Genomic DNA, 16,622 nt, shown 5'->3' with positions numbered 1-16,622 from the left:
TACCACATAGTAACCGATGGCCACTGGCTATTGGCCAGTTGGCCACCGTTCCCCAAATATGGGCCAAAAAAGTTTCAATTTCGGGAGATTTAAGGAGCCATATCTCGGGAACTGTAAGCCATAGAGGGATGATAGTTTGAGAATTTTTGTGAGAAACAGAACAAGGTGCGAATAAAAAGATTTATTTTACATGTAAGAACAATCACACTTATCTTTCCCGCTCCATCTTTCGATTTTTTTAAAGTTTGTTCTGACAATGCTCTTGGAGCATTCTCAGCTGGTGTAAGTTTCTTCCTACGCCTTGAATACGGGAAGTTTACTTAAGGGTGAAAATGAAAAAGTAAGAAAAAACTTTTCTCGAAAAGTTCTAACCATTTTGTTCATTTTTCATAAATCAATTAACAGCCTAAATTAGTGTGTAAGTTGTTTCTCTGGAAAAAGTTCAGAAGAGGTAGTTCAGTTTTGGGGGTAAGTTCGTCTCGGTTATTTTTTTCTCAGAAATGACTCAGACAATTTTGTACATATTTCTTTAATAAATGTTCCATTAAGAAACCAATAATATGGTATGTCATTTTTCATTTAAAAACTCACAAGGGATTGTTTTACTATTGGGTTTACTTTTTTCAGACAGTTCTCTCAGAAACATTCTGGGGAATTTCTTGTATATTTCAAAAATAAATGTTCCATTAAGAAGCTTATACTATACAAGGGCTTATTTAATTTCCTCAAACGACCCTGGCAATCTTATTCCTATTCTATAAATAAATTTTCCATTAACAAACCTACACTATGTATAAATCATTTTTCTTTTTTTTAATCACCAGGGTTGGTTTATTCTCGGGCTGTCTTTTTCGAACAATTTGCCCAAAAACTTTTCAGTTTCTTTGGTCTTGTTGCATAACATACTTGATTTACAGTTCCGTAATAGCTAGGTAAAAATTATTTTGCATAAAAATGCCTTCAACGGGTGGTTTACTTTTGAGGGATGTTCTTCTTAGGAATGACTTCTACAATTTTGTTCATAATTTCATAAATAAGCATTTCTGTATCCACCCTACAATATGGTATGAATAATTTCTCATTGAAGTATTCACAAGTGGTAAATTGTCATGGTGGCATTTTCTTCGATACACTTCTCCAAACACTAAATTTAACGATTTCATAATAGCTACAGTATGATGTTAATTTCAGAAGTGAGAGCGAGAAAGTTTAGTGTGGTTGACCGTACTCTTTATTGTATCTTTTAGCAGAATAAAAGTCAGATTAACACATTGTAGTTAGTGGCAGCGTTATTAATGGTCATGGAACCGAGAATGTTTTGAGTTCCGGTACCAGAACCTAAATGAACGTTTTATATCGGTGTGCTTCGAGAAAAGAACCAAGATCACTAGAACATCAAAGCTACATTCACTAAAAACGAGTTCTTTACTGTGATTGCATGGTTATGTGGTATGACAGTTGAACAGAACATAGTGTTAAAAAAAAATGAATGTTTGCAGCAGTGAGTATATTCGAAATGAATTATTAAATCAACTTTTTAATTCAATTTCTTGTTGACTGGAATCTACTCATGAAGCCATAAAGTGGATGATTTTTTTTTTTTTTAATAACCTTAAGCAACTAGTAGAAAGTAAAAATGTGCTACTCAAGAAGTATGAAGTATTCATGTTGTCAGGTATACATTGCTTATTCAAAAAAAAAAAAAATAAATAAATAAATAATAAATAAGGTTGCAATAAAATTCACGGTCTTATCTTTACGTTTTGTGTTGATCTGTCAACAAGCCTGTGGAGTAGGGAGAGCGAAGCTGCATCCTTTTTACCAAAGACTTCAGTCTGTAATTGAAACTTCCATGATTCTGATTCCCCACTCAAATCCATTTTGCGTTGCCCGTGTTCGAATGGAATTAATGTAAAATACCGGTACTCGCCTCTTCAGAGAAGAGGATGTGCGTCATCATAAGACGTCACAGAAACCGGCGTTCTTCACCCATAAAATGGTAAAGTTGTTTTCGGGTAGAAATTACGCTATACTGCTTTCAATTGGTTTAGATATAAATGAAAGAGAAATGACTTTGCCATATGTTCTTTTTCAAAGCAAGTGTGTAGGTAGTTGCTACAATATAAAAAGAAATTTTCTTGTCGTGAATTAATATTTATTTACATGTGTATATATATAATATGGTTATATTGTTGCAATTGTGGTCATTGTTATTTTGTATTCGGCAGCTGGAGAACTTTTTCTTGATACTAACCGCTGTGGTCCTGGACGCGATTTAAAAATATTTGTTTAGTAAATGTACGAGATGTAACAACTGTAAAGACACTTTTCTCTAAACTTTGGATATCATTGTCTTTATTGTGTCTTCCGCTTCTTATCATCATTGTCGTCATCATATTTTTTTTTATTACATCCAAGTGGTTAGTAGCAGTGCACGAAATAATTAGCGAGAGTGAGGGGAGACAGGACTAAAACATAAAAGCTCTTCACACTGGAATGCTTTGATGTAGTAAGTGAATACATACTTGAGCATCGATAATAATTGAACTATGTGTAATTAGAGATACCGATAATACGTGTTAATTACTGTAATTAATTTGCAGAATTTTGACAGTAAAGTCACTATATGCACTCCAGTATCATGTTAGCCGGGGATTTTATTTTAAAATTATCAAGAGAAAGGAATTCCTCTCGGTGATTTCGCACCTTGATTAACACGTCTTCGTTTGGAACCACGGTGTACGTTTTGTAGTTTAAGGGAGCGCATACCTTTTTCAATATTGGTCTATGACAGTAAGGCAGCTTTAGTCTAGTTCAATTAAGAAATAATGATCTTTCAATTTTAGACTGGCACCTGTGTATTAGCCACATCTCTTTAAAGAAAATAAGCTAGACACATGAAAAGTGTTCTCCATGGGCTGTACATTCAATGCTTTAAAAATCTCCACAGTTAGTTTTTTTTTTTTTTTTTTTTTTTTGTATTTAGTTTTATGAAGAAAACTTCATAACTAGTATTCATTCACATTAATTACTAAGCTTTACGTAAATTATGCATAGAACACATTTATCCATAAGTTTTTATTTTTATTGCCTGAAAGTAAGTATAATGATGTGCGTACTGTGTTAATCCAGCATGTTCTTATGAGGTAATTTCAAACAAAATAATTTCAGAATTTTGTCCTGTAATAACCAACAAATAAAGGAAAAGCAGTTGCTACTCTTGCCGTCTTCCTCGGACATTTGGCGAATATACGACTACATTAGTGTGTTAAGGTTCAAATATATTAGTTTTTAAGTGGTAAAATTTAAATATATAACTTTAAACACTAGTAATAAAAAGTTAATCAGTTTCATTAACGACTTCAGAGCTATATTCTGTGTAGCTGAAGTTACGCATTTTATATGACAACAGCAAAGTTATTGCTATAGGTCAGCGTTTCCCAACCTTTTTCAACTTGCGGCACACTACAGGTGTAACTTGAATTCTCGCGGCACACCCATATATATATATATATATATATATATATATATATATATATATATATATATATATATATATATATATATATATAATTACCGTGGTATTTTAATGTGATTACTAATTTCCTTCTTACAGAGAAGAAAGCTCGATCACTGATTTTCCCCCGTGCTAAATCATTATACTTATTTTTCATTCTAATTTTAAAATAGAAAACAATAGCAATGAAATATAGGATTCGGGTTTTTAAAAATCCACTTTCTCTTTCGAAAACTGTATGTAACCTCTAACTAAAAGGGAAGATCACTAAATAACGAACAAATAAACAAATCTCCTATACTTTTAAAACACAAATGTAGGTAATTTGTAAGCATGCTTGCTTTGTTGAATTTATTGAATGATATGTTAAAATTTCAAGTTACGAAATAGTCTGCAACAATAAAGAAGTAATAATGGTCATGACAATGATAAATACGTTTTTCAACATTAAAAATGTACAGAAAAGTAACACAGTATGAAATTTAAAATTGTATATTTATAGTAGAGGTTCATAGTAATGTGAAATATAAATATACATTTTCCCCTGTCTTGCAATTTGGTTCGTATAGAATTAATAATTTGTTTCGATTTTCTCGCGGCACACCAGCGGCCCATTCGCGGCACACCGGTTGGGAAACGCTGCTATAGGTAGAAATTTTGGTGCTGCACATTATTATTATTATTATTAATATTAATAATAATAATAATAAAAATGCCCAGATTAGCTTGTCTTGCAAAAGGAACATTAAATGAAAACTCCTAACTGTGTTTTGGTTATACCTTTTATCAATATTATGACTTTTGCACTTTTTTAAAAAATAACCTTTTTTGCTGCATTTTACTCCTTGAATATTTGAGCAAGATATGCCGAAAGTTTGCCGCGGTGGCTCAGTGGTAGAGCGTTCACCTCTGGTGCTTGGGGTCCCGGGTTCGATCCCAGCCCCCGCCGTGTGGACTTTGTGGTGGACAAACACCGTGTGCTCGTGGGTTTTCCCGGTGTTCTCCCGTTTCCTCCCACTTTCTTCATTCCACCATTTCACTCATCTCTCATTATCACCGTCTCCTTTAGCCTAACCGACATAACCGTGGGACGTAAAACTCGAAGATTTCATTTCATTTTTTCAACATCAAACTAACCAATCAGTATTGTTCAATGCTTTTCTATATAATTTGTACAAATATTTACTTACTAACCGGAGATGCAGCCTTTCCGAAAAAAAAATGATAAACGTAGTTTCTTTTAAGTTTTTTGGGCGGCTTGTGATTTTAATAACGTTGTGTTCTGAAACTTGTTTTAAACAGACGTTGTAATATAAGTGAATTTTGAGGCCTTACACATTGATGTAATTCGTTTCGGTACTGTTTTTATGTATGTTTACATTTCAAATTTGCACTTCTTTACCAAAATTTTGCACCTAAAATTACTATCTCTAATGATTGCTGTCAACTTCCTTGTGTTTATGTGGATGGCGTACGTGTCTTTGGTGTGAGAGACCCGGGTTTGATTCGCGGTGGAGCCTCGTGTGGTTCGGATCCCATGTTAAGCTGTATATCCAAGTGTACTACAGCTCCATTGCCGAAACAAATACTCGACTCAAATCCATTCGTCTGTTGTTTGAATAGATGAAAAGTACATGTCTTGAATTTGTACTGTACATTATGTAAAGATCAGTACCAGGCATAATGGTTGTATTACATTAACTCCGGTGTATTACTAAATTACATTACTTGCTGACAACCCTTCATCTGTTAAGAGCAGCCCTGAGTACGGAAGTGATAAGATAGTAGTCCAAATGGACATAAGTGTCGGACCACTTACGTCCAATATAAATTGCAATAAGAGAATTGTAGTGTACAGCACGCTTCACATAACGAAGAGGCTGAAATGGTTGTCGGTTGTTAGTTGATCCTTGCCACGAATTGTTTGATTAAATAAGTGTTGACGAAGAAGATCACATTGGCATGTTATTCTTGAGATAGCATTGTGAGAATCCTTTGATTTGGGTAACGTATGAATACAAATTGTGTGTGTTTTTAACTCCCTCACTCGCCCGTAAGTACTAAAGAATGAGTCAGAAAAAACCTGGCCACTTTCCTCCCTCCATATTTTCTAGTATATAAGATGAACATTGGCAGCACTGTGCATAAGCAAGGGCAGACTGTCGATCTTACTCACGAATAGATTGTCAGTTGTGAAGTGTGCATACTGTGGTAAAGAACGATGAGTCAGTTAGAAAAACGAAAACTAATTGTGAACAAATACCTCGAAAATCCAGGTATGTCCTTAAATAAATTAAGCAAACTCGTAAAATACCCTCGGTCTACTGTGCAAAATGTAATTAAAAAGTACGCACAAGATTTAACTGTTGAAAGAAAACCTGGCTCAGGTAGAAAACCGGGGACTAGCCAACCGAAGCTGGAGAAAAGGGTTACTGCATTGCTGCGTCAAAATCCGAATTTATCGGAAAGAGCAGTTGCTGGTGTGGTCAAAGCGTCCCAATCTACAGTGCACAGATTTAAGCAAGGAAAAGTTTACGATCTTTCAAAGTCCAAAAGGTACCTAACCGAGACGAAAAGCAAAAAGTGACGGCAAAATCCAGAGCAAGAAAACTCTATGATCAGTACCTTACTCAATATGGATGTTGCATTATGGACGACGAAACCTATTGTGTCGCTGATTTCAGTCAAATTCCCGGAAAGGAGTAGTACGTGGCACTGAAGAGGGGAGATTTGCAGGATAAATTTAAACAACGGAAGGCATCCAAATATCCCAAACAATATTTGATTTGGCAAGCTATTTGTTCATGCGGTAAAAAAAGCAAAGCGTTCATCACAACAGGGACAATTAACGGCGAAATTTATACGAAGGAGTGTTTACAAAAACGCTTGTATCCGTTTGTGATGTCATACAGTAACTCTGTTTTCTTTTGGCCAGATCTTGCTACCTCTCACTACTCTAAAGCAGCCACTGATTGTTATAAAGAAAAGGGTATCGTCGCAGTTCGAAGAGAGGCAAATTCACCAAATTGCCCTGAACTTAGGCCAATTGAAAAATATTGGGCCCACATTAAAAGAACATTGAAAACATCAAAAGGGAAGGCGGCTGACTTGAAAACTTTTCGTCGCAAGTGGACTGCAGCTGCCAATCAAATAACAGAAGAAGATGTGCGAACTCTTCTGAAGCGGATTAAGAGTAATGTACGAGCATTTTTCCATAATTAGTTCTTTATAATATATTTTGTGTGTTTATTTTTTTAAACTTTATAGTCAACTAAAATATGCAAACGACCTTTCTTCTTTTCATTTCTTTACCTACTTTTTTGGTCAAAGTTACTGGCCAAGTTTTTTCTGACTCATTCTTTATGTTCGATATATAAGCGTATAAAGCTTCAAAGGGGGCGAATAATTTGTTCCTACTGCAGTAATACTACTACGTATCAATAAGAGATGAGGTGCTGAAAGAGAGGTGTGTGTTTTTCTCTTTTTTTTTAACACACCTGCTCATTTTCTTATCAGGATTTATATCGCGAGGTTTAAATATACCATATAAACCGTATATACCAAAAAGGGTATATCTGAATGCTGTTTGAACGTAAATCATAAAAGTAGTATTAATGACTTAATTCTTGTTGTATAGATATTCGGCTAACAGTATTAAGTGCGGAAGACATTTTATTTAGTACATCCTATGATATATATTTAAATTGGCTAAATTGATAGAGAACTAAGTATATTTTAACATTTTGAAGTTTGTTATAGGGTTGATTAATGCGTTGTAATAATTGAAGGATTGTTTGTTCAAATGTTAATTTTTTTTCGATAGCTCTTTTTCTTTCTTTCTTTCTTTCTCTCTCTCTCTCTCACACACACACACACACACACACACTCTCTCTCTCTTTCTCTCCCTCTTTCTCTCTTTTACTCACTCATATATATATTCTATTGTACAGACAATGATGTGCAATTATTCGTAAGTTGACTTACTCGGAGAAAAAGTATGAAACCAGCATTTGCGTTGGACATGGAATTTAGTGAGCAATGGATCGATTCGAAAATCTATAAATTTTACCGCAGAGCCAATATCTATAATCCATTCCACTTTCCCCCCCCCCCTTTTACACCGATTTTACTTTTCTCATCTGTGAAGTACCGATAAGAAATAGTATATCAAATTGCCAATTACCGTTCTTTCCCCTACCGTAATAAATGCTAACGAAAGCGAAGTTTTACGAGAACACGGATCAATAACATGCAATTACATCACGGAAACTTTGGCCTTCTCTAATTTCGAAACTCATTCTCCGTGTAAATTAAAGAAAAATAAATCTAAGGAAATTTCTGCCTTATTTTTGTTTGAATTAGTCGTTGAGCATTTTGTCAACAACGAGCTTTTCTTCTTCTTCTTCTTCTTTTTTTTTTTTTACCTAAGTATTTTATTATGAATATTTTTCGTTTAAGCTTTACTTATTTAAACGCAACAAACATGATGCTCAATTAATATTGCGTATAACCATGATTATTATACCATAATACTTCATAATTACTATGTACTGTATAATTATATATAATACCATGATTACTATGATTACAATACAAAAAAAGTGTTAGATACTTTTACATGCTATATTTGTTGTTGGTTTACTCCTTTCCGTTCATCACTTTGCATAGAATTCTTTATATATATATATATATATATATATATATATATATATATATATATATATATATATATATATATATATATATATATAACTTTTACACTCATTCCAAATATATCAATCTTAAATTAATGGTTCCATATTATTGTAGAAAGCATTTATTTGTTAGATAGGATATTTATGTATCATATCTGTGTGCGCCTTTTATGTAATAAATTATATTACTAATTGTAGTTTTGGATGTTGGAATATTCAATACTGAATTAGAATTTAACTCAGTAGAATTAACATTCCTAGGATTAATATTAACATACGAAAACCATATTCACAAAGAAATTAAATGTCGACTAAAAGCATGGAATTCTTGTTATTATTCAAGTTCAAAACCTTTTGTCATAGCGAATTCTGTCGAGGAATTTGAAGCCTAGAATATATATACAGTGAAACCTCTCAATAACGGACACCAATGGGACATGAATTTTTGTCCGTTACTGAGAGGTGTCCGTTACAGAGAGGTTACAGTAATTTTATTTCTCGCAACGGTAATTGTATGGAGTAATATACAATAGATATATTATGTATGAGCGTAAATACGTAAAATTCAATATGAAAATACTCTATTTAGTACGTATTTCAATTACTGGAAGGGATGAAGGAGAAATTAATTTATGTTAAATAGTATTATTGCTGGGTGATGTGTTAATATATGAAAAGGCAAGTTATTGGGAGTGCATATGTTTGTTGACTCAGCCCCAATCGCAAAGAATATCCTCTTAGAGAAAGTTGCTTTACTAAGAATGTAAGAGAGGAAACATTGTTCGTTGAAAATGTTATTGTAAAACAAACAATGTTTGTTTTGTTATCTATGAAATCGTCGGAAGGATGCAAGGTCCCGAGGAAAAAGGACTAAATTTGTTAGGGAAGGGAAGATCTTTCGTATAAAATTCTTGGCCATACGACTGACCCTGCATGAGTGTTATAGCTTATTGAAGGTTTTTTTAGAATTTCCCCCAGAAAGCAATTTATTAAGGGCAGAATAAAAGAATTTGAAGTTCAGCTTGAAGGTGTTCTGTTTGATGGTTCACCGATCTAGACTCATGATAGATACTCTTGTGGGGAAAATACTTTTGTCTCCTGTAATATATCGCAGAATCGAGAAATATTCCTGTCCGTTATGAAGAGGTTATTGAAACGTTTGGGGGGGGGGAAGGACTGTCCGCGTCCGTATCTGAGAGTGTCCGTAAAAGGGAGGGTTTTGTTCCATAAGAGAACATATATTTTTGCCGGGACAAAAAAATCTGTCCGTATTATAGAGGTGTCCGTTATTGAGAGGTGTCCGTTAAGGGAGGTTTCACTGTATATAAAACGATAAGCATGCTTGTTATGCCGTACGGTTGCGAAACATGGTAGCTTACTCTGAGGGAAGAACGCGCGGACTAGAAGTGTTTGAAAACAAGATCCTAAGACGAACGCAAGATAAGATTCAGACCCTAGAGAAACGGGAATGGGGAATTGCAGAAACTTCATAACGAGGAACTGCATAATTTATACGGTTCACTCAACATTGTTATGGTCATAAAATCTAGAAGGCTCAGGCGGGCAGGTCATGTAGCCAGAATGGAAGAAGATAGGAACGCTTTCAAAGTCTTAAACTTGAAGACCGATCGGAAAAAGAGCATTAGAAAGACCTAGATGCAGATGGGAGGAGAGTATGAAGACGGATGTCGCAGAAATAGGAATACAAAGTAGAATTGGATCTAGTTGGCTAAGGATAGAAGTCAGTGGAGAGGTTTTCTGAACGCGGCATTGAATCTCCGGGTTCCATAGGCCATAGAGTGAGTGAGTTAGAATTGATATTACTGTTCACAATTTTATGAAGAAATATTAAGTTCTGAAGATCTTTTTTTTTTTTTTTTTCAATGTTAAAATATCGAAATTGCTTATTAATTTTGTATATTGTGTATACGCAGGATGTAGATCTGTATTTTTTGCACGTTAATCATTTCACAAACTTTCACTGAACACTTTTTTTTTTTTAAACAATAGTTTTCAGTAAATATGTACCAAATAACGTAAGCTTAAGAATATTTTAATTCAGATTTAACTTAGGAATTGCAGCGAGTCAAAGTGGACTTCATTGGAAAATTTTAAAAAAAAGAAAAGAAAGAAAAAAGAAATGTTATTTGAAATACTGATTATAGCTTTCGAAAGCGTTCTGCGGTTTTGAACGTTTATAAACTTTCGTGTGGAAATACAGCTGCTGGGCAGCGAAATGCCTTAGAAGATCGTAGAAAAAGAGTGAAATCTTATAAGTTTTACGTCCCACGGCTATGCCGTGTAGGCTACAGGAGACGGTGATGATGAGAAATGAACGAAATGGTGGAATGAAGAAAGTGGGGGAAACGGGAGAACCCCAAGAAAACCCACGCGCACAGTATTTGTCCACCATAAAGCTCACTTCGCGCGAGCTGGGATCAAACCAGGGACCCCATTTTTTAAAAAGAAAATTTTAGTTGAATCGTATAATGGCTTTGGAAAATGTTCTACGGTTTTGAACGTTTAGTGTATTTTTTTGGGGGGGGAGGGGGTGAGCTACAGTGTAGCGTGCTGTTGTCTTTCTAACTTTTTGGTACATCGTTATACATACTACACATTCTGTTTGTTCTAACTTACACTTAGGTGTAAAAGTTAACACATTGATAACAGTAGGTGCAAAGTCACGTATTACTTTCAATATGGCAGTGTTATATATAAAATTGTTATGCAACATAACGTGACATTCAAAGCTTAATTTAGAATATTCAGATGAACGTCGTGTATGCCGCATTGTACAAATATAGCACTATTTATTTCCATTTCTTATTAGCAGATTACAGTCCTTGAAGGGGAGTATTGGCATTTTGTGCGGAATAAACTTTTCCATCGAGGTAAATGATCTATAAGGAAGTATTTGTGCTTTTATGCTTTAGTGCCAGCTTGGTGTTCTAGTGAGCTAGATGCTCAGTTGTTAGTGTGGCTTGAATCCTGCTCATAAACTAGTCTTCTACTTTTTACGGAGTTTTTACTCACCTATGAAATTCTGACAGTCTCTTAACAGAAAGGTGTAATCGCAAGCAGAAATATGTTACTTTTTTATAAGATTTATTTGTGGACACTAACAAGTTTTTTTTTCTTTCATTATTTTGTGTTTGTAAAGAAATTGAATTAAGATGGTATCGGTCTCTCCATTTCACTAAATTATTACATCACTTCACTGATCTTCGTTTACGGAACATCAGGTTGGGGTTGTGACATTTAAGTATTTCGAAAGTAGTGAGAAGTAAGGTGCGAAGTGTTTTTAAGATATTTTTATTTTAGTGGAAAAATTACTTACGATATTAAAATTTTGAGATCGACAGATTTTTCTACAGCACCCAATACATCGATAATCCTGAAGGTTGGTTTCAAAATTCTTTGGACTTCTATTAAAAAATTCTGAGCTCTTGTACTTTTTATCAGTCCATGTAAAAATTTCCTATAACTAGGCAAATTTGATGGCGATAAGAGGCCATTATATAAGCAAATAAGCATGTTCACCGTTTGTTATAAGTTACTAATACTTTAATCTTCTTTCCAGGAGTTGTTCACGAGAATCCAAGGATTGGATCTGATGGGGAATCGGAAGAAGCGTCAGGAGCATCCGACGATGTCACCTCCCCCGTCAAACTTCGTCCAAAAAATAGACGCTACAGCGAGGTAATGTAATTTTAGACTTACAGTTAAATTGACATAAAGTGTCTTGCCAGTGGCACTTGAATTACTTGTACTGTAACTGTTACTAACACATTTACTCAGTCTATTTGTTTCTCTCTCTCTCTCTCTCTCTCTCTCTGTGTGTGTGTGTGTGTGTGTGTGTGTCTGAAAATGATTACGACAATCGAAAACGTCACTTGTATATAGGGTGGCCCATTTTAATCTTTCCATGGAAATATCTTGGAAACGGTTGAACATAAATGAACTGAACAAACACTCAAATAAAAGATGGCATTGGACACATTGAATGGTGTTGTCGCGGTACCCTCCAGGGCCGCCCTTCATGGGGTCCCAGGTACCAACTTCAAAATTTTAAATAAAAACGTGGGGCGAGTGATAATTTGTTCAATACAATTTTAAAAACTAAACAGCGCTGTGGCAAAAGATTTTCATATGGGTCACCGTTTTCAAAGTAGCCACCAAGAAATGGTCAGACTAAACTTCCAGTGCCCATAGAATGAAAACGGTTAAAGATAAATAAACAGAACAAAAATTCGAATGGGAAATCACAGAGGGCATTTATCATTACACGGCTCGAGAATGTTGCAGCAGAGGAAAAAGAGTAAAAGTGCCGTCCGTAGAGCAAAGGAGGAAATGTAATTCTTAGAAATTTATCGCTCAAACCTACCTGCCTAAATGGGTGAAGCGGGAAGAAACGGTGAAATTTCAAATGAGAACCTTAGTTTGTGCAGATTCAATATATACAATAAAATTACCTGAAATGTGTTTAGATGTCTCTGTAATGAGAAAAAGTATGTAAAATTCGTGTTAAATGGTACCTTCCATTTTTATTGCAGACAATGATTTGATGCAAAAGTGAATGAACTGAAATACGAAACAAAATTGTTGAACAATACTGTACAATGTGTACAAACGTTGGTTTCGTTCAACTGTCGTCTGCACGATATTGGTGCGATTCTTTTCCTTCCGTGTCTTCTTGTATGTCATGCCCAGAGCCTTTTCTTCGTGAGTCCCTTCGCTTCTCTTTGCTTTGCATTTCAGTTGCTTCTTTCCTTCCATCAAATCACACTTTGCAATACAATGGGTGTTACTCTTCAAACCGAATTTCACCTTATTTTTATTCATTACACTACCAGTCACTTGTACACACACATGTTTCATACAAACCATACCTATTACAAGTAAAAATGGGGTTCTCATTTGAGATTTTACCATTCATTTCTGCTTCAACCACTTACGAAGGGAGGTCGGAAAGATAATTTTCTAAGAGTTAGATTTCCTCCTTCGCAATATGTCACTTTTGCTTTAATAATCTTTTTCAGTGTTGCATCATTCTCGAACCGTGAGGTGAGAAAAACCCTCTGATTTCCTATACAAGTTTTATTCTGTTCATTTATCTGCAGCCGTTTTCATATTAGTGGTATTGAACGTTTTTTCTGATACAGGCACCATGTCTTGGCGGCTATTTTGAAAACCGTGACCCATATGTAAAATCATTTGCCACAACGCGATTTATTTTTATTTATTTATTTATTTATTTAGTCTTATTTTACATGGCGAAGTTAAGGCTAATCATGCCTTGTCTCCCACTTGACCATGCAATGATCATGATCATGTAATACAATAATAATAATAAAAATATGTATAAAATATATAAAACACTCCCAAGCACACACACACATACACACATGCATCACATCACCTGCGCACATGGATTATAACAAATAACTACGTAATATAGTCACATTCATTTAGTGAACAAAAAACAACAAATAAAAATCAGCATTTATTGAGATATTAGTAAGCCTTGATAGGAGGATCTGCTCAACCGACTTCTTAAATAGATTGATTGTCAGAGATTGCCTTGTGTTGGATGGGAGGTCATTCCACACACGGATAGTGGATGCAAAGAACGCATTCGAGTAGAATTTTGACGAATGTAGGGGAAGAGAAAGAAGTTTATTTATACCTGATCTTGTATTGTGATCGTGGTGAGCATTTAGTGGTTGCAAGCGTTGAAATAAGTAGGAAGGTTGTTCAAACCGCAAAGCCTTAAAGAGAAGTGTGAGTCGATGCAAATAACGTCTATCGGCAAGTTTCAAAAGGCCCAGCTTTCTGTAGTATAAAGTTAAATGATTTGTTCGTTTGAGATTATAAGCAAACCGCATATAGGCATTTTGGATACGTTGCAAACGATACGCTAATTCTTCATTTAAGTCTGATAGAGCTACATCACAATATTCAAGGTGAGGAAATATTAGAGATCTTACAAGTAGTAGCTTTGTTTCAGTGGGTAGAATTTTCTTTAGTCTGGTGAGTGAATGCAAAGACCAGAACGCTTTCTTACATACAGCGTTAATGTGAGGTTTCCACTCAAGAAATTGATCTATTATTACCCCGAGATTTGTAACAGTTTCAGAAAATGGAATAATTGTTCCATTTATCTGTACTGTTGGTATATTCGAACGGTGCATTTGTATGAGTCGTTTAGAGGAGACGCAAATGCACTTCGATTTAAGTGGATTTATGGTTAACCCATTTTCTTTTGACCACAAGTAAATGCGATGCAAGTCGTCATTCATTTGTTGAATTGAAGTTTTCAAGTTTTCGGGTAAACCTGAGATATAGATTTGAAAATCATCTGCGTATAAGTGATACTTGCAGTATTGTAAGACAGAAGGAAGGTCGTTAATGTACAGACAGAATAGGAGAGGGCCAAGGACGCTTCCTTGGGGGACGCCGTGAGTGAGATTTCGTAGTGCAGAAGAAGTATCGGCTACGGTTACAAATTGCTTCCGTCCCTGTAATAATTTTTAACCCATTTTACAGCACCATTGGAGAAGTTAAATTTCGTCGCCAATTTATGGAAGAGAATCTTATGTATAATTGATTGAAAAGCTTTAGAGAAATCTAGTAGAGCAAGAACAGTTACTTGCTTTCTATCCATTGCTAGTCTAATGTCGTCAGTGACATAAGTAACAGCTGTAGCAGTACTGTGGTACTTCCTGAAGCCTGATTGAAACGGATCAAAAAAATTGTATTTCAAGAGATGGGTTCGAATTTGATCACTAACAATGTATTCTAATGCCTTTGAAAGAGCAGGTAAAATACTAATTGGCCGAAAATCATTAATACTTGTGATATTACTTGTTTTGGGGAACGCTAGGACTTCAGCTGTTTTCCAAGCAGAAGGAAAAGTGCCGCTCATAAGAGAACGGTTGAAAATATTAGTGATGGGATTTAGTATAGAAGGCAAAATTTTTTTAAAAAATTCAATACTAATTTGGTCAGCTCCAGTAGCATTTGATTTTATTCTATTGATGGACTTCATGACTGTTAGAGGACTGACACATTCAAAGAAAAAGACGTTTTCTGTACATTCTGGACTCTCATCATATGTAATTTTAGAATCTGCATTACTTAAAAACTTAATGTCACAAAAATTGTTATTAAGATCATCTGCAGTAAATTTATTGTTAGCCATATTTTGTTTCCTACTGCTCTTGATCCCTAATATATTTAACTTTTTCCACAAAATTTTCGAGTTACCAGTGCTGTTCGCTAGGTTCGAGGCAAATTCCATTTTGGCTTTCCTAATTAAGTGTGTACATCTATTTCGTAAGATTTTATATTTTTTAAAACAGTCGTCAGCTTGTACTGGATTATCTTTACGATATTTCGTGTATTTTCTATAAGAGGAATCGTGTTTAGCCTTTAAATTTAGAATTTCTTTAGTTATCCACGGGGAAGAGGGTCGCGATAATTTGCGTTTAATGAGTGGAGCATGCTTATCAAGTAGTGTTGAATCAATCGTGGTATCACTCACCCCATGTTTTCATTTAAAATTTTAAAGTTGGATCCTGAATCCCCATGAAGGGCGGCCCCACGATAACACCGTTCGATGAGTCCCATGGCATTTCCTATTTGAGTTTTTATTTGGTTCAGTTATGTTCAACCGATTTCGAGATATTTGCGTGGAAAGATTAAAATGAGCCACCCTGTATAAGTACCAGAGAATTGATATACCTGTATGTGTGTAGTGTATTTTAGTGCTTGCAAATGATCCTTTTATATGATTGTAACGCTCAAACACTCGTTTATTAATGTGATTTGATTTCTTGCACAACTATAATAAGTACTTAATTTTTTACTGTACATAAAGTAAAAAGAACGTGATTCACAGAACAAAAATATTCAGTGAGAGAATGTTTATAATTATTGTTAATATTTTCTTTCTTTTCTAACTGGTATTTCCATTATAATATAATTGCTTGTAATAATATTTCCTCACTCACATTTTTTTATAAGTTTTATATTTGCTTTCGTTCCCACATTCCTAACATCTGCGTATGCATTGCTTTCTTGCGTTTTTTTCTTTTCTTTCTTTTTTTATTTATTTGAATTACTTTCCTCAAATTGATCCAGGGCTTTGTTTATGTATTGTATGGCCTTGAGCACAAAACATCAGCTAATTTTTTGACTACAGACTTACAATCGAAAGTTGCGTGTGTGTCATAATGAACCCAATATAACGTGTATGATTAGAGTCGAATGTTGTGCGTTACAGCGCGATAGTGTATACGTAGTTTTAAAGAACGTGTACACCTTGCAAATCTTTTCATCCTTCTTAAAGAAAATTTTTATTCTCAAAGAGATTGGTATTAGAACATTGATCAGTAATTTAGTATCAGTTG

At 34.7% G+C, this 16,622-nt stretch overlaps 1 protein-coding gene across 5 annotated transcripts in view; it reads left to right on the top strand.

The window, feature by feature from the left end:
• The window catches only part of LOC145687908 (cyclin-dependent kinase 17-like), a 262,257-nt gene that overhangs the window by 212,789 nt on the left and 32,846 nt on the right, over positions 1–16,622 (top strand). For all 5 annotated transcript variants that reach the window (XM_081761457.1, XM_081761456.1, XM_081761458.1 and 2 more), the window contains one exon: positions 11,792–11,910. In XM_081761457.1, coding sequence (XP_081617583.1) covers positions 11,792–11,910 — 119 coding nt within the window. The remainder of the gene's footprint in view (positions 1–11,791; positions 11,911–16,622) is intronic.

The sequence above is a fragment of the Thermobia domestica genome, chromosome 6 (assembly GCF_964235325.1).
Source record: "Thermobia domestica chromosome 6, izTheDome1.hap1.1, whole genome shotgun sequence".
In the NCBI taxonomy this organism is placed as follows: Eukaryota; Metazoa; Arthropoda; class Insecta; order Zygentoma; family Lepismatidae; genus Thermobia; species Thermobia domestica.
The sequence above is the reverse complement of the archived record's forward strand: the minus strand, read 5'-3'. Positions and strand labels throughout refer to the sequence as shown.